Below are 18223 nucleotides of genomic sequence, written 5' to 3' on the forward strand. Positions count from 1 at the left end.
TCGTTTTAAGTTTAACGCATGCTTGAATGATTAAGGTGGCTACAAGCCTACAAGTCTTTTAAATTATTTTTTTTTGTCAAACGATCAATTTTGTTAGATTACTTAACAATAGAGTTTGAATTCACGTTGTCATGTAAATGCTTTACACTTTTCCCATGGTAAAATACGACTTACACCTCAACAAAAAAATTAAAATAAGTTCGTTCAATTAAGGACATATATATGTATAAAAGAAAATCTTAGACAAAACAGAACGAGGTGGCTGGATTTATGAACGATTATGAGGTGAGTACCTCTATCCCCATAAACAATTAACAATACTCACAATTGAGTTTAAATCTTAATTTTTCTGCTACATGTGCTATCTTTCGACTATTGTAACACCATGAGGACTAGTATTTCAATTAGGCCTTTAATGGATGATTCTACTACTAACTGGACCGAGACATTTTGTGCAAAACCCTCATACATGTTGTTCTAAGTTGGGGTAGTACCATGTAATTATTGTTGGATCGTTGGTCCATCTTCTAAAACTTTATAAAATAAACATCTATTTTGTTGACATCTTGAATCATATTTTGTAGATTACATAATGTGGCAGCTGATGATTGCATTCATTCTTTAACTCATTAAAAAAAATTCAATAATTAACCGTCACATCACGTGATTTACAAAATATGACCTCTCTAGCATTTTCTTTATGAAAATTTGACTTCCTCGTCCACTTTATGCAAGTATGTACTTAATCTTAATGTATTTGGACAAAACTCATAATTTATAAAGTTACACGAACCGGGCGTCATGTGTGAATAAACATGAAAATTTATAACTTTAGTGTGAAAAAAAAATATGTTGGAATATTGAGGTCATAAGTTTCAACTTTTTTCAAAAGGCAAATGATTAAGTAACATGCAACGTAAGATCAGATAGAACAATTTTGTCTGAACTTGATCTTTTTCTTGAGGATCTTAGGGATTCCGTGATCGTAACCATTAATCGTACATCGTACGATCAATTTTTGTTAGATACTATTTATTTTAAATTTTGAAATGATTTCTGATCACATGATGTATGATGAACAATCACGATCACGAGATTCCTATAATCCTCACGAAAGAATCCAACAAGGGTCATTTTCCCATCTTGTTTGATCTACTCACCCAATAGCTAACACGTTGTATTGTCCACTTGTTTTTGTATGATCCCATATATCGAAGTCTGCATGCTACATGCCGAATGCCAATTATTTTTTGGGAGTTTTAACGAAAAATCATATTTTTACACTAAAAAATCAAATTTGTAGTATTCATTTTACTCTTTATTTTGTCCTTATCGTTAAAACAAAGTTTCCAAACCCTTTTCATTAGTTTTCCTTTATTTTTTTCATTGAAAATGTTTTGCATGTGTTTGAAATTTTAAGTAGGTGCTTGATTATGGATTTTAACAAATTCGAGAAGAGAGGATGTGTTTAATTTTTCTTTTAAATACTAGCCATATCGTACTATAAATTTATTCAAGTTACAAAATAAATCCTAAGCGCATAAAGCTAAGACCATTTTCAGTAGAGCTGTTAAATTTTATTTTTATGGCTGATGTGACAAAATAATATTTTGTAAAGTTCTTATTCCAACTAAGATGTTCAGTTAAAATGCATTTTTGATTATTTATAAAATCAAGTAGGTCAAAATTTAATAATAAAATAATTAATAAGTGAACAAAAAATTGACGCTGCCTTCAAATTTGGCAGTAAAGTAGGAGAATGTCAATCCATATAGGATTTTGGTATCTCATTTGGAACCAGAAAACCATCATTTTTTTGTCAAATGGGTCCATGTGGGATTTTTTACCTTTCCTTTAAAGATGCTCTAAGCTTTATGCAAGTCGGTGTTCTAGTCCAAAATAAACTACACATAAATGCTATTAGCATAAGGCCACATACTCAATGGGTGAAAGAAATATACATACATACATATATATGTATATATACATGGAATTGTTATGAGCACTTCAAAAATCTTATTCTACACTCCAAACTTTATATATTAGGAAAGAAAAATATACTTGTGAGGAGTGTAGGATGAAATTTTTGGAGTGCGAATAACACTTCCTGTATATATTAAGAGTAGTGATTTGTTTTTAACAGTTAGAAGTTAAGGAGAAGAGAGAGCACAATGGGAGAAAAATGTGGAGGAGAGGAAGAAAAATGAGGATTACCTGGATGTAAGGGAGAAAAAAAAAACATCAAAATTGTTTGTGTGTAATTTAGTATATTGCATATACCTTTTATTTTGGTTGTTTTTCTTTACTTTTTATTGGTAAATTAAATAATATTTTCACCATCTTTTAGACGATATAAATGTTCTCTTAAACAGTAGAGATTAAACACAAAAAATTATAAAGATTTAGTGATCATAACTCAAGTATTATTTTTTTCTAATACATAATATATTATCTACAAAGAGGGTGAGGGAGAAAGCTAAATTATACTATAAGTTAGCCAGAATAATGTGATTCGAATTTATCTTTAGCGAAAATCAAATTTGAAATCTCTCTCACTTACAAGTAAAGAAAAATTCTATTAGACTCTAGTATTAAGTCATAAAAAAGGAGATGGTCCATGGAATACACCTAAAAATTTCAAAAGTTATTTAGCAAAAAGAAACTAAATTAAAAAAGTGGATACACCTAAAAAATCCAGAGAGTGGCCTCAACAATAAAAGATTTTTATGTGACCGGAACATATGTCATCATATAATAGTATGATATGTATGTTAAAAAATTAATAAGTTAAATATAAAAATTTTCATTATTTATATAAAAACAGATAATATATCATATTCTCAAATAACGTAAAAATCTAAAAGTGGGAGACAAAAAGTGCATGTTCCCCCAATATGGGAACCCACAAACCCACTTAAATACCACTGAAAATACTAATTAAACCCTGTCCACCAACGCTAAAAGACTAACCAAAAAGGGCAAATCTTCTAACACCACCACAAAATGCGTCAGAGTAATTAACTACTAATCCTAGGGCGAATTCGAAACCCCATTTTCCCGCCCAGTCACACCCATCACTTCAAAAAATAAATAAAAAATGGATTGGTGCTGTGCGAACTTTAATACCTCTCTGCTCTTCCACCACGCTCCTCACTCTCTCACTAAATATCTCAAGCACTTCTTCGCCTTCCCTCCTTTTGCTCTCTCCGCTTCCGCCCTCTGGAGCCCTCTGTCTCTCCGCGCTTCGCACTGAGAAGAAACGCTACCGCCGTACGGTTCTATTTCCTACATTTCATTTTTTTTGTTAATTTTTCCAATTTTTTATTTTGATTTGGGTGAAAATTTCATTTCCACGGCTATTTCTGGAATTTGAACCCTAGGGTTTGTGTTTTCATGATATCGTACAAATTTATTTGTCATTAGGGTTTTTTATTCGGTTTTTATGTAATTAGTGTTTGTTCTTCGCTTGTAGATTTTGAAATGGCGACGAAGAACGATCCGCCGGCAGATTCTCCGACTTCAGTACTCGAGGACGAGGTTTTCTTTCATTTATTCTGGAATGGCGTTTGTTTGTACAGTTTTTCTGTTTGGGGATTCGTAATTTGGAGGAAAATGCTCGTAGAAAGACATGAAATGCTCGAAAAAAGGAATTTTTTTTTTTTCCTGAAGAAAATCTATGCATGCTTGTGTTTGTGTGTGTCTCTATCTTTCCTATCTTTCGAACTAAGTCCGAGTTAATACTCAATGAAATTTTAAGTTTTCGTTTGCTGTGTGAAATCAATGTTTGCACAGACATGCTCAATCTATTATTTCTGTGAAATATTGTGTTTCATAGTGGTGGAAGACTTCTGGGCGACTAAGTAGATAGGTTTATTGTTCCGTTGTGTGGTTTTCGTTGGAGTTGATAAATTGGTCTAAATTTGTTTTAATTTTCTCGTAATGTTACATTTCTAGTTTCTTGACCCATATTTTTGTTGTTGATTGAATAATGTTGTTGCATTTTAATCATGTTTAAGGATGCATGTGAGACAAAGATCGACGTCAAGCTGACTGAGGTGGAGGAGAAATTGCTTGAAGAGCGGGTTAAGGAAGAGGAGTCAGAAACGGGAAAGGGACCAGAGCAGTTGCCCCACCTTAATGACACTCAGTATAACAAGTTGGATGAGCTCCTTACGCAAACTCAGCTGTACTCGCAGTTTTTGCTTGAGAAAATGGATAACATTACACTTGTACAGTCTCTTACACTTTCTTGAATGGTGAATTCCTTCTTTTTACTGATCAAGTTCTAAAATGAAATGTTTTACTAGGTTGGAGCCAATCAACCGAGTGAAACTGTTGAGGAAAAGAATGTTGAGGAAAAGAAAGGTCGTGGTAGGAAAAGAAAAGCAGCTACCAATTTCGATAATGTAAGAATTCTATGCTTCCTTTACTTTTCTTAAATGAGATATTTCTGAGTTTGGTTTGGTAGGTCATAGTATACATGGATTCCTATATAGGTGTAAATCAGATTAAGTTGATATTATATTGATTAACATTGAGGTTTTTAGTAGTCTGATTGCTCTTGCCTCCTGTACCAAGTCGATTGTTCTCTATTTGCCATGTAATAAATCTTGAGATATCTTGGGAAAGTCTTATTCTTATAAGTTTTACTTTTCCATCCCTTTTGAAAAGCACGTCTTTATTTGATATTTTGGTATGCTCATTAAGTTCCTTGTATCTTCATTATATATTTTGTATCTTGACATCTTTACCTGTACATTCTCATTTCCCAGAGGAAGGCCAAGAAGGCAGTTGAAGCTATGCTTACAAGATCTAAAGAGGGTGTGAAAATTGAAGACGAGAACCTCACTGAAGAACAAAGAATTGAAAAAGAACAAAAGGAACTTGTACCTCTGCTGACTGGTGGAAAATTGAAGTCTTATCAAATCAAAGGTGTAAAGTGGTTGATCTCATTATGGCAAAATGGTCTGAATGGGATCCTTGCAGATCAAATGGGACTTGGAAAAACTATCCAAACCATTGGTTTTCTTGCTCATCTAAAAGGGAATGGAATGGATGGGCCCTACTTAGTGATTGCTCCTCTTTCTACTCTTGCGAATTGGGTAAATGAAATTTCGAGGTAAATTGTTTATTTACTTTTTGTTTAACTGATCTGAATTTTTTTTCATCCTATGATTTTCCAACTTTGATTCCTCATTTAACTTCTTTTTACCCCAAATAGGTTCACACCTTCAATAAATGCTATTGTCTACCATGGTGGCAAGAAACAAAGGGATGAGATACGAAGGAAGCACATGCCTAGCAAAATTGGCCCTAAGTTCCCTATAATTGTTACTTCGTATGAAGTTGCAATGGCTGATGCAAGAAGATGTTTAAGACATTACAGTTGGAAATATCTGGTGGTTGATGAAGTAAGTAATCTAACAAGTCCTACAGATACAGTTTCCCCTTCAAACCAACTATATAGCATGAATGTTGAACTTTTATGCATCTGTTTATTAAAGGGTCACAGATTGAAGAACTCAAAGTGCATACTGCTGCGGGAATTGAAACATTTACGTGTAGACAATAAGATTCTGTTGACTGGGACGCCTCTACAGAATAATTTGGCAGAGCTTTGGTCATTATTAAACTTCATTTTGCCTGATATATTCTCATCCCATGAAGAATTTGAGTCATGGTAAGTATAATTTTCTGATTAATTATTATTTCTTCAGTTTGATGGTTGTTAGCTTGCAACTTGTTCGTCTAGTGAGGTGGACATCCCACAAGTAGTCTGGTTGACAACTTTCTGCCCCTCAGAATCTGCATAATGCAACTAAAGTACCATTGCACATGTATAACTAGAGGAAATGAGCTTCTAGCCTACTTAAATATTAGATTTTAGAAATCCTGTGATGAAGGTTAGCTGTTTAAGAACCATGCTATATGTTGGTATATTTTGCCAGTGCCACTTAGTACAGTGTAGTTGTATATCTCTTCACTTGTAAGTGAGAGGTCTTAGGTTCGAATCTAGTGTAAATATATTGTCTTATAAATAAAAAAGGTCCATGATATGTTAGGTGAGTAATTTTTGTAGAAAACTTGTGAATTTACTGTGTGGCTAGATTGTGTTAGTTTGTTGGATGAAAAAATTACGACAGATAATGGTTCTAATATTACTTGAGCCCATCAATTAGCTTACTTCAATCATGTTGTCAGGTTTGATTTGGCAGGAAAGTGCAGTAATGAGGCAATGAAGGAAGAATTGGAAGAGAAGAGAAGGGCTCAAGTATGTGTTCTTGCAAATATTGTGGCTTAAAATCTTGCACAAATTTGAATTGGGTGATGTTGAATTGGTGTTCCATTGTCTGCAGATGGTTGCAAAACTCCATGCCATCTTGCGTCCTTTCCTTCTTCGAAGAATGAAGTCTGATGTTGAGCACATGCTTCCTAGGAAAAAGGAAATCATATTATATGCATGCATGACAGAGCATCAAAAACATTTTCAAGATCTTCTGATCAATAAGACATTGGAGAATTATTTACTTGAGAGGGGAGACCATGGTATGATATCTGTCTTTGCTGTGAAATTTTTGGACTATAAATTCCTTGTGAGAAATCTGGGGTCTTAATTACTTAATTACTTTAATTAACTAAGGCAGTTAAGGAGGTGGATTATTGGTGGGGCTTGTATTTTTGCCATGGTTTTAGGATTTATGATAGACTAGCTATTTGAATCTTTCTTTTTTTCACTGCGGTAACACATTTTGTAATGTGCCTGTTTTATGGTTCTTAACCTTAATCAGGATATTGGACAAAGGTATACTATGTATACTTTGGCATGGTGTTGAAATGTGATGGTTAGCTTGGTGTCTTTTACTGTATCATATTATGCTGCAATCTGTGTTATTTAACAATTCTTAAACTTGCAGTTTGTGGTATGAAAGGAAAGCTTAACAATCTGATGGTCCAACTTCGGAAGAACTGCAATCATCCTGACCTTTTGGAGTCTGCATTTGATGGCTCATGTACTTTGCCTTTAATTGATTCAGTTTTATTATATCAAATAGGTGCTATACCAATGCTTATGCAGTTTTTTTTTTTTTTTTTTCGTCTTGACAGATTTCTACCCGCCTGTTGAACAGATTGTTGAACAGTGTGGAAAATTTAGTTTGCTGGACCGGCTGTTAAAGCACCTGTTTGCCCGCAAACACAAAGTATGTCTACCAATTATTTTTGGATTTGTTTTAGTTTGTTACCGGGTTGCTAATATCTTGAATTTGTATTCAGGTTCTTATCTTCTCTCAGTGGACTAAGATTTTGGATATTATGGACTACTATTTTAGTGAGAAAGGATTAGAAGTTTGTAGAATTGACGGCAATGTGAAACTTGAAGATCGGAGAAATCAGGTCTGTGGTTGGTTGGAATCAGAACTCTTAATTTTTCGTTTGAAATTTTCGAAGTTGAGTAGTTGATGTATGCAATCTCCTTCTTTGGCCACATTAAAACTAGACTTAATTTTCCACAATGTAGCAACCCTTGTTTTCTCGGACTTCTGCAATGTAACATAATGGTTCAATCAAAGCATAACTGCCAAAATAAATGTGGTTATGCCATCGGAATATATTTCTTGGCAGCTCAAACCTTCAGTTCGTGCCATAGATTAGTGTTCTCACAGTATGTAGATTTGGGAGTTTATTTTCTCATTGCCCAACTTGTTTGCATACTCAAATTTGGTTTTCCCCTCCCCTTGGGTTCAGCGCTTACTTTTGAACAACTATAGTTTAATTATAACTATTCTATTCCTGAAAGCAGATTGCAGTGTTCAACGACGTGGACAGCAATCATAGAATCTTTCTTCTAAGCACCAGAGCTGGTGGACTGGGTATCAACCTTACTGCAGCTGATACTTGTATACTGTACGACAGTGATTGGGTATACACTGTCTCTGTTTAATTCTTTCTTTGATTCTTCTGCTGCAATTAAAGATCCATGAATGATTGTTTTCATTTCATATATTGCATGTGCATACCAGAACCCTCAAATGGATTTGCAAGCCATGGATAGATGTCACAGAATTGGTCAAACGAAGCCTGTTCATGTTTACAGGTTGGCAACAGCACAATCTGTCGAGGTAAGCTGGTGTTGCTTGCAGCTTTTTATATGTACCTGGGTATATTTTATTTTGTTATTGTTAAAAATTTCGGAGAAAATGTTGATTAACAGGGTCGGATTCTGAAAAGAGCTTTTAGCAAGTTGAAGCTTGAACATGTGGTGATTGGGAAAGGGCAGTTCCATCAAGATAAAGCGAAGAGTAGTACTGATTTCCTGGAGGTTAGTTGCCCTTTGTTTGTTATGCTGAACTGAATTAGACAATCAATTTACGCAGTCTGATGCTGTTGATGCATGAATCATCCAAGCTCTTTCTTTTTATCTCAATCGTAATTTCGTAAGTCTTCAATGGTCTGAGCTGAAGTCAGTCAGGTTAATCAGGATCTCGCTAATTTTTTAGTTGTGCTAAATTTGTTTCAGGAAGAGGATCTTGTAGCATTGCTCCGAGAGGAAGAATCTGCTGAAGACAAGATGATACAGACAGTTGTCAGTGACGAAGATTTGGAGAGGGTGTTGGATCGCAGTGATCTAATGGGCAGTCCTGCTGATCATGAAGAAGAGAAGGCCAATGGTGTTGCCAATGTTCTTCCCCTCAAAGGCCCGGGTTGGGAGGTGGTGCTGCCTACTGCAGGTGGAGGCATGCTCTCCACCCTCACTAGTTAAATTTTAACAGCATTCGGATGTTGAACTTGGTAGGGTTAGTCGGTTTATTGAAGTCCGATGACTTTGGATGTTTTTTGAGTTAGGGGTAATGAGTATCGAAAAGCTAACCCCCGATGAGCCGAAATGGAAGGGCTCGATCATTTTGTATATGATCGAATCGAGCTCTACTTTGCAATGGAATGTCCAAGTTCCATTCCAAGACACTTGTTGAAGTGTAATTTTAATGCGAAGGACAGCTTATTTCATGTTATTAGGAGTTTAACGAATGAATGTTATTTTTCTTTGATTTTGTTTCGTTAATAAATGGATGTGTAATATTGTTGTGTTCGCTAATAGTCAATTGTTTGATCCATTAACGTGGTCGTTTAGCTTTACACAAAAAATGAGTATGCAATGCTATAAATCAAAATATATCAAGGAAAATTGACTAAAATCCTAAAATCCGGATTCTCTTTGTGAGAATTTGTGAATTGTATTCGTTCATCGTATATCGTGTGATTATTAATTATTTTAAATATTTTTATTTAAAATTAAACACAAATCGTATTTGATAAAAATTAACTACAAAGTAAGTGTACAATGAGCGGACGTAATTCACAATTCTTCAGAATTCTTACTAAAAAGATTCGAAGAGGATCTGTTGGAAAATCCCATATCTGTTAATTTCAATTCCCCATACTTCAAATCCTAAACGTTTTTTTTATCAATGATAAAATATTTGGCAAAAAAGTTCCATTGCCGGGAATCGAACCCGGGTCTCCTGGGTGAAAGCCAGATATCCTAACCGCTGGACGACAATGGATAATTGTGTTAGTGAATGTACTGTTTTACATAATAAATGTATAAGCTAACCCTCCCGGCAACTGAACTTTTTCTCTCTTCCCTGAACCGGGAAAATCGAAGAACAGTCCAGAACTGGTCTAACTCGTTGAGTAACTCGGAGAGCAGCAGATCCAGTACAAACCTCTTGGTACCTCTCTATACTATTACTCCCACCTCTTCTATTTATCTAATTTCTCAGAAGAAAAGATTACATTTTTTTGCACAATCTGAAACTGGTTAATTACTGGTTGGCTTGTTATATGCTGAAACATGTTCGGGGTTTAAAATTTGGTGGATTTTTAGTTGGGTGTTTAGGTTTCTGAGAATCCCATGTTCCTGAAACTTGAAAACGTTGTTTAGTTACCATCATCTTTGTCTTGGTGGAATACTCAGGTGTTTTACCAAATGCATTTGCTGGAGAAAAAGCTTTGGCCCAACACTAAAAGGGGTCGACCACAACCATGCGTATTTGTTGCTGTTTAAAAAGGGAGATAGAGACTTGACAGCGACTTGGAAATGATCCATGTCCTTCGAGATAATGCCTGGTGGAATCATGGGATTTTGAGGTTGCCTTTTTTGAGTTGCACTACCTTGTCTTTATTTGGTGTGTGAGGGTCATGGAATCATGGAGTTGGCATGCCTAATTTGGTTTCCAGTTTACAACTCCACTGTTTCCACAACGTTTGAGCAGTAACAATTAGTTAATAATGTCGTAGATTTATCCGGTTATATTTCCTCCCCCTTTTCCTACCTAATGTATTTCATGAGAACCTTTTGTTGTTTTATCTGCATTGTTCAAAATTTTATCGCTTCTCCGATGCCTTTGGTGCGTTAAACGTCTCAAAATTATATCAATATGATGCAGGGGACTGATACTGCTGTGGCTATCTTTTCGGCCTTAGTTTTCCCTGTACTCTTTCAGGAAAAATCTTGAGTAGTTATGTAGTTTTATGCTTTGGCATCTCTCCTTGTAACATCGGCAGGCTGTGGCCATGATAAGGGAAACAAGATTTTGTTGACATTATCTATGTGATCATGTATTGACAGCTCATTTAGTTTGTGGTTAAAAGACTCATTGCTCACATTTGATCCATTGGATATTAGTTGATGTTACTGAAGCCTTAAGTGATAGTCTTGGTCCACAAGCTCTTGGATTACTCTTTCTGGAATAAATGATTACGTTTTGTAGTCAAACCTTACAACTCGTACACAAACTAAGAGAATTACAATTTGCTCACATATGCACACACCATAAATATGAACCAAGTTTGGAGGCTACTTCCTGTCGATCATTTTTCTGTTTGGTTTGTAGTTTTGTTCCAGGTGAAGAAACTTTGTTTTTGATTGTTCTGTTGACGGGGTCAGTTTGTTCTTCAGGTTTAAGTTTCGTCTTCCAACTGAATTATAAAAATTAGAACTTATGTAGAAAGTTTGAATGATACATCGTTTCATGATACCGTATGTGTTTTTTTTGTTGTCAGAAATTATTGTGGGATGAGATGTTTATGTCTGTATTTTTCCCATGCTTTTTCCCATGCAGCTCAGCATGTTACTCTGCATAACTTCCGTATCCCTGAAGTAAGAAGATCAAGGTGCTCCACTAATTCTACAGTTCTACCTTGGGTTATTAGCACGAGGAGAAAAGTTGAATTGGGTAACATAAATTAATTACTTTTCAAAAGGCGCCTTATTTAGAAAGTAAATCGGTAACAACTTTAGATGTTGCGTGCATTCGTACTATGATTTATCAAATCCATGTTTAGCCTTTTATTATAACTTTGTTTCTCGGGGAATAATGTTCAATTATCATAACAGGTGCAGTTTTAGAACTATTTTAGGCTGTTTTGCGTTGCCTTTGTCAAGACACAGACTAGAGAGAAAGAAAAAAACATAAAAAAACAGAAAGTCTGATATATATTTCTTCTAATATGTCAAAATTTTAGTTTGTTTATCTTTTAGAATTGTTAATTCAAATTACATATTTGAATTCTTTAACGCTGGAAAAGACATAGATTGCACTGTTGTACCAAGATCTGCACATCATAGGATAATGTAAGTTTTATGTTATCTCTGTAATTGCATCCAATTAACTCAACTTCTGAATTGATGCTCTATTGATTTCTAATATGTGTTTTTCTTTTAATGTAATAAAAGGGAGAGGAGGATCAACCAATAGCAATTTTAGTAACCCCAACGCGAATGCATTTTTTGCTTGTATATCATTTTTCATGCACCTGTGTTTTCTTGGTCCCCCACCTACAGGACTGCATTGTTTCTTTTCCTTCAAACATGGCCCAAGGTCTAGTATGATGAACTAGGGAAGAAGAAAAGGTAGAAATAGAACGAAAACTGAGTGCTGTCAGTGGCGTACGAATGTCATAATTGCTTTAAAGTAATAAGTAAATGGCCCCAAGCATGCCCAAGTTATGCAGGATTTCTTTTATCTCAGAAGAGTATGAGTAAGAACTATGCAACAAATTATTGTTGTCGAATACTGCTTTTGTTTCTTGTTGTTACAGTTGAAGTTCATATCATTTATTGCTTTAGTGTGCCCTTGGATAGAATAGATTGTTCCATGAAGCTCTATTTGATTATATCATTCTAATACTCGAAAGAGATTAGACGTATATAGCCTGTTTGCTTTTAGCAGTTGGTGCCACTTGGAGACTGCAATTACCCTAACCCTAAAACCCAAAGGTAAGGATGATGATGGGGTTGCCCACTAAACCAAAAAAAGGAGAAGGTTTTTATTATATGACCCGAAATGGTGTATTCTGGGTGGGAAAAAGGTGGAAGTAGTGGCAAGAAACTTTATGGAACATATTAGTCGTATCAAACACTGTTTTTCCACTGAAGTACGTTCTTCGTCTGCATTTCTTCTAATCGATTGGAACATTTTAGTTGTATTCAAATATAGAAAACCCTAGAAACCGTCACTGCTAAAAACTTCGAACCATTTGTGAAGATCCGTCTGTTACAGTAGTGTTCAATTAGTTCATAGAGTCCACTGAAATTTCCCTTTCTAGGCACCTGGACTTTTTGCAGGGGTTTAGCTCAACTTAGAACAAAACATGAGTCATCTGCTGTATGTTAAAGACCAAACAAATGATGTGGATTTTGTATGTTTCAGAGGAAACACAAACAATGCAAAATTCAGGTTATGGATTATGATAGATGATTCATCCAGAACAAGATAACGCTATTTTATAAAACACCTGTACTCTTTAGTCTAATGCTCTAATACTATTAGGTCTAGCTGTCATGAGATTATTAGCCTAACCACGTATTTAGCTGATAAGAAAGTGCAAATACTCGGTTAAATTTCACGAAAGGCCGAAATTTTCGGCCAATTAATGATTCTCTTCCCACTAAGTCTAAATTAATCTACATCTTTGTTGTATCTTTAGCTTATACTGGCCTAAGAATGCCATCATAGAAAACCCTTTGATTAATTGTTGTATTAAATAATGATTATATATGATAAATTAAAAAATTATGGTGTTAATGTGTTGATGTATTCATTCACTTTGTCTTTGTGTATTGAGGGGACCATGTGTTGCTGCTTAGCAGAAAGGGAAAGTTCACCCCTTCTTTTCTTTCTTTTGTGCTGGAATGTTGGTGTTCTGAGCTGCTTTTATTGATGGTTTTACAAATTTTTAATTCGCAGAATTGATAACCACACACCGTTTTTCTCCCTCGACGCTCATGTTTGATTTTGCTTCTTGTTTCTGTTAGATTTATTCAATCCGATGAGTCCATATAATCTCCTTTTTAACTTTTTTGACTTTTTTGGCTCTATGTTTTGCTTTGCAGAGGTAGGCCTATATTGCCTTGATTATGTATTGCTTAAAGCCTCCCCCCGTGTGGCACATCTTTATGAACTTTGGTTCTTCTCCAATACATTTCCAGAACCCTGTTTCTGCAACTTTTGTTCTGTCAGTGCTTAGAAAACGAAATCATTGGAACACTTTGGATCCTTCAATCTTTATCTTTCTGTTTTTCCTATTTTTTCTTATATGGTACATACTGCTTAGTGGTCCGAAAATCAACAGTTTAAATCTTGCATATGAATTGTAAACCGTACTATTGAGTGGGACGTAATATTGTAGCCAAACCCCAACAGAAGTGGGTTCTTAGTAATATGTATTGATTATGGTAACATTGTTTCTTTTCTTTTTGTTCTTTGGTCGAGCGGATGGATTTGAACTTGGGATCTCTTCAAACTTTAAGAAGAGAGAAATTTCTATATAAGTCATTGTAAATGATAAACTTCCAACTCAAGATTTTCCCATGTTTATAAGATGTAGGAAAATGTTCCTTTCTTACTATTCTTTACATAAGATAAAAACTTGGGTCAAGATTTTCCCCTGTTTGTTAGGATCATGTTCAATATAGTAGAAATTCCAAAAGGCAACCTTACCTTTTCAAAACCCTTGAGGCAAACTTTCCTTTGTTTTTAACCTAATTCAATATGGTTCTAGTTTGCCTCGTCTCTTGAATGAGATAGTCTAATTAGGACAACTCTTACATCGTCTGGAGTTTCAATAAGAGATGTCCTACCAATCATGTGGTTGGAAACTCAGTACAAGTTTTTCTCTTCGTGAAGATGCTCTAACAAGCGTAGTTAGTGTTTCGTATAATACAAAAAGTGGAATGGATGATGCCGCATGTTAAAACGAGAAGACATACATAATGGTGAATCATTAGTGAAGCAAGAGCAAACGGTCAGCCATGCAAATTCAAAATTGTTATCTCAAATGTGGTCCTGCAACGCAGAGAGCCCTATTTATCTGATTGATCAAGCAATGGAAGGAAAAAAAAACTAGTAAATCGGAGGGCAAAGCAAACATCATTATTTTTTTTTTTGGACGTTAAAATGTCCAACCCACGTTTAAATTGCACAGAAAATTAACAAAGCTATGACCATAATATTGGTAGGTAAATTTACATTGTTGGTCCTTGTAATTTGAGAAATTTTTCATTTTAGTCCTTTAGTTTTAATTTTGGCAATTTTAGTCTTGTATGATGATGCATAAAATTGGATCAACAAAATAGTAAGTAAAGTCCATCCAAAGTACAAGTAGTGATGAAAATGTAATCTGAAATGGTACTTGGGTGATACTAATCAACTACTCTCCGATGATATAGTCATGTATTTACAAAGATTGTACACAAGGGAATGTTGACGTCATTTGCAAGCATTGTAAGAAAGGAGTATGGACCAGACGTCGTGGATGTATTCTTAACCTTTTCTTCTGCCTGGTTGGCTAAGCATGGTCGTCTTTGTTCCATATATTATGAACTTTCAACACAAAAAAAAGGAATTTTAGGGTTTAGGAACGTTCTTACAGAGTCATTACACTTCAAATGTCAAGTTAGTCGTGTATGATATATGCACATGTTGACATGTCAAATTTTCCGTCTTCACTTATAATGGGCTAAGTAACTGGTGACCAAGATTGCCCCAATAGATCGGAAGAGGATCCGGCCCGAATCTCTCCCATCAAAGGTTCAAAATCAAGTGATCCTACCGGTTGAAATTTGATCCAACGGAACCTGCACAGCCCAGTTGAGGACCCAGTCACCCAAATGATCCCACTTTATACTGTACTTTCGACCAACTTTGACTCAACTGACTAGTTCATTTTCTTTCTCCAAATTGCACTTTTGGTTAGGTAGTTTGAGTAATTTTCCACTTAGTTTGGAACCTTGGATTCTGGCCATTTTAGCCATGTAATTGTAGTTGGTCTATTGGTTGGTCTATTGGGAAGAGGATCCGGATCTCTCTCATCAAAAGCTCAGGATCAAGTGATCCAGATTGTTAAAATTTGATCAAACGGCTACAAACAGGAAGTCTTTTTAAAGTTATAATAATTGTAACCGTTGTATTAAATTTCAACGGGTATGATCACTTGATCCTGAACCTTTGATAGGAGAGATCCCGGATCCTCTTCCCAATAGACTAACCAATAGACCAACTACAATTACATGGCTAAAATGGCCAGAATCCAAGGTTCCAAACTAAGTGGAAAATTACTCAAACTACCTAACCAAAAGTGCAATTTGGAGAAAGAAAATGAACTAGTCAGTTGAGTCAAAGTTGGTCGAAAGTAAAGTATAAAGTGGGATCATTTGGGTGACTGGGTCCTCAGCTGAGCTGTGCAGGTTCTTGGAGCATCGTGCGGCCACGTTTGTGAGGCGAACCCGCTCGTGAGCAATGATTGATTGAACTAGTAACCATCCTTGGTTTGCACAATCATCATCATCTTCTTTCATGGGCTCACCACAGTCAGCAGTCAGCAGTCAGCAGTCACCACTCACCACTGACCTGTGGACCTCCCCTCTCCCTGCTATCTGCACCTCTTCTGCCCTTATGTCAACACTTAACATACATCAATTTCGAAAGGGCAACTTGTATGAAATGGTTACTAATTCAATAGCGTTTTATGTGGATAATAGGTTATTCGAGTGTATTTAAATAGGTATTATGTTTATATATAGATTTCTACATCATAAAAATTTCATCTAAGATTAGGAATAAGACGTAAATAAACATGCTCATATCTCTTGTATTTGGGATGAGACCCTATTCACCTCATCTCTTTGGCCTCCCGTTGAATTGAAAAACCTTTTGATTGTTCATCCTTTTGATATAATAATGTATCAGTTTTTTTTTCAAGTTGTTAGAAATAAATCTTATATTAATGAGATAAAAGATTTTGTATGAGTTTATAAGTAATTAATTATTAATTTACTTCTTATATTGTCAATTATTTTATAATAAAACCTTATTTATTCTTGTATTATAAATACGAGACATTACTACGACATGATAGTTGTGACCTATAAATAATTATTCAATTTAAGATTCTTCCACAATGCACCGAAACCTGGTATGTATCGCCGTCTTAACCAGTTGATTTCGTTAGTCACTTAGCTAAACAAAAAGAAAAAGAATTCCAACCCACAATTTTCTGATACATGGTATATACCTGAGCATAATACTTCAACTTTTTTTATTCGAATTGTAAAACTAACATTGATTTCTGTACTTGGAAACATTGAATTTGACTCTGTACCAGCTTTTTCTTCATCTTCATCTTCTGCAACACGAAAATACAAAAACTTCATTTCGTAGAACAAAACTCTTTGACTCTGCATAAAAAGATAAATTAAAAACCTAATCTTAATCAAACATGTCTTTGGAAGTTTCTGCTTGTTTTGGTCAACAATATATATAGCCAAATTAAGCTTCCAACTTCCCAACGAGTGTGTTTCTTTGTTTCAGTCTCTTTCCTCCATTTGGCTCTACTCAATCTTGATGATCCACTCGTGACATCGGAAGGGACTTGCATGCATTCGATAACCATACTGTATTATGTATAAAGTTATGTTTGTTACATAATCTGAATAACACGTAACTCTAAATGTGAAAGATGCATCATACAACGGATTTACATGAAATTATTTTTACTCAAATTAAGCAGGAAAGTGAATATCAAACACATTCGATCACCAACAAGAGTCCGTTTACATATTTTTCGAGAATCAGTTTATAGTGTACAATTGTAGAACCAGTATAGGGTTATTGATTGTTAATGATCTCAACAACTTCAAAAATCTTATGAATATTTGTATGTGTATTGTACCTAACCTTATAAACAACTAAAACAAACTAAATCACAACTTCATTCTCTTACTTCTTCTATTTTTTTATCATCTGTCTTTCTTTTCTCTCTTTTTGTGTTTGACTCTTAGTGAGCATCAAATGCTTGAAGAAATGCCTAGTTGACAAGTCTTGACAGTGTTCAATATTAATCTTTAATTCCATGTAGTCATATTTAACAAGCTTATAATTGTTAACATATGTCGACATAAGCCTTCAGCAGATTTTGCAAACATCAACATGTTCCTACGTGTTTGACAAAATAGTCAAATGAAGTTTTTTTTTTTTATTAAAATTATAACATCATTATTTAAAAATCTTAGATCCGTCGCATACCGAGTTCATAGTTAAAAACACATGACAAAACTCATAGTATGCATGCATGTCTCTTGCCTTAACCATATAAATTGTAAATCGGTAAACTTTATGCGAGGAACACATGTTTTTGGAGATGGTAAAAGCACACATGCATGCATTGCAAATCGAAATTGAATGGATTTGTACTTTGGTCTTGCTACATGAAAGTAGCATACAAAATCCCGCCGTACGAAGTGTCGGTCGTGGCACGTATGTTTGTCCTAAACTACATAAAGACTGAAAGCAACCGCTCGACTAGATTTGACTGCCATCGTGAGTGAATAATCCACTTGCCTAACCACAGTTGCTTAATTTTGTGATTCGTGATTGATCATTTTGTATCAAATTTGACGGGATATTTATATTATTTACATATTTAATTTTATTTTTTACACGTTATTTTTAATTTTTTATTATCGAATATAATGAACTGAAAATATAAATAATCAAAATTAATAAAAATGTGTAAAATAACATTATTCACACGGTTTTTATATCGATAATTAAAAAAAATGCTAGAAATAGTTGACTACAAATGACTCAATACTGAAAACACAGCTGGATGAGGAGTTTAAACCCTAGCTGCCTCAAGTGTAAGTGATGATTTGTATCGTATCATC

At 34.8% G+C, this 18223-nt stretch overlaps 1 protein-coding gene, 1 long non-coding RNA gene and 1 other non-coding gene across 4 annotated transcripts; 2 read left to right on the top strand and 1 right to left on the bottom strand.

The window, feature by feature from the left end:
• Positions 1-3079: 3079 nt before the first annotated feature.
• On the top strand, positions 3080-9008 carry LOC103941516 (ATP-dependent DNA helicase DDM1). Its single transcript, XM_009351719.3, has 16 exons — positions 3080-3270; positions 3473-3537; positions 4017-4229; positions 4308-4406; positions 4773-5119; positions 5222-5411; positions 5505-5680; positions 6202-6271; positions 6357-6546; positions 6915-7010; positions 7105-7199; positions 7273-7392; positions 7799-7918; positions 8019-8117; positions 8210-8317; positions 8516-9008. Exons 2-16 carry the CDS (start codon positions 3481-3483, stop codon positions 8756-8758), a joined length of 2223 nt encoding a protein of 740 aa, XP_009349994.2. The 5' UTR covers positions 3080-3270; positions 3473-3480; the 3' UTR covers positions 8759-9008.
• Positions 9009-9488: 480 nt separating this feature from the next.
• TRNAE-UUC lies at positions 9489-9560 on the bottom strand. The gene has a single exon. It is a non-coding gene; the product is annotated as a tRNA-Glu (tRNA).
• Positions 9561-9611: 51 nt separating this feature from the next.
• Positions 9612-13849, top strand: LOC103947508. Of its 2 annotated transcripts, XR_007255017.1 has the most exons (4): positions 9612-9728; positions 9974-10146; positions 11121-11234; positions 13394-13849. It is a non-coding gene; the product is annotated as an uncharacterized LOC103947508 (long non-coding RNA). The 2 variants fall into 2 exon arrangements; XR_667288.2 differs by having other exon boundaries at positions 11121-13849.
• Positions 13850-18223: the final 4374 nt, after the last annotated feature.

Source organism: the organism of the source record quoted next, unplaced genomic scaffold (genome assembly GCF_019419815.1).
Source record: "Pyrus x bretschneideri cultivar Hongxiangsu unplaced genomic scaffold, Pyrus_bretschneideri_v1 Contig8, whole genome shotgun sequence".
Classification (NCBI taxonomy): Eukaryota; Viridiplantae; Streptophyta; class Magnoliopsida; order Rosales; family Rosaceae; genus Pyrus; species Pyrus x bretschneideri.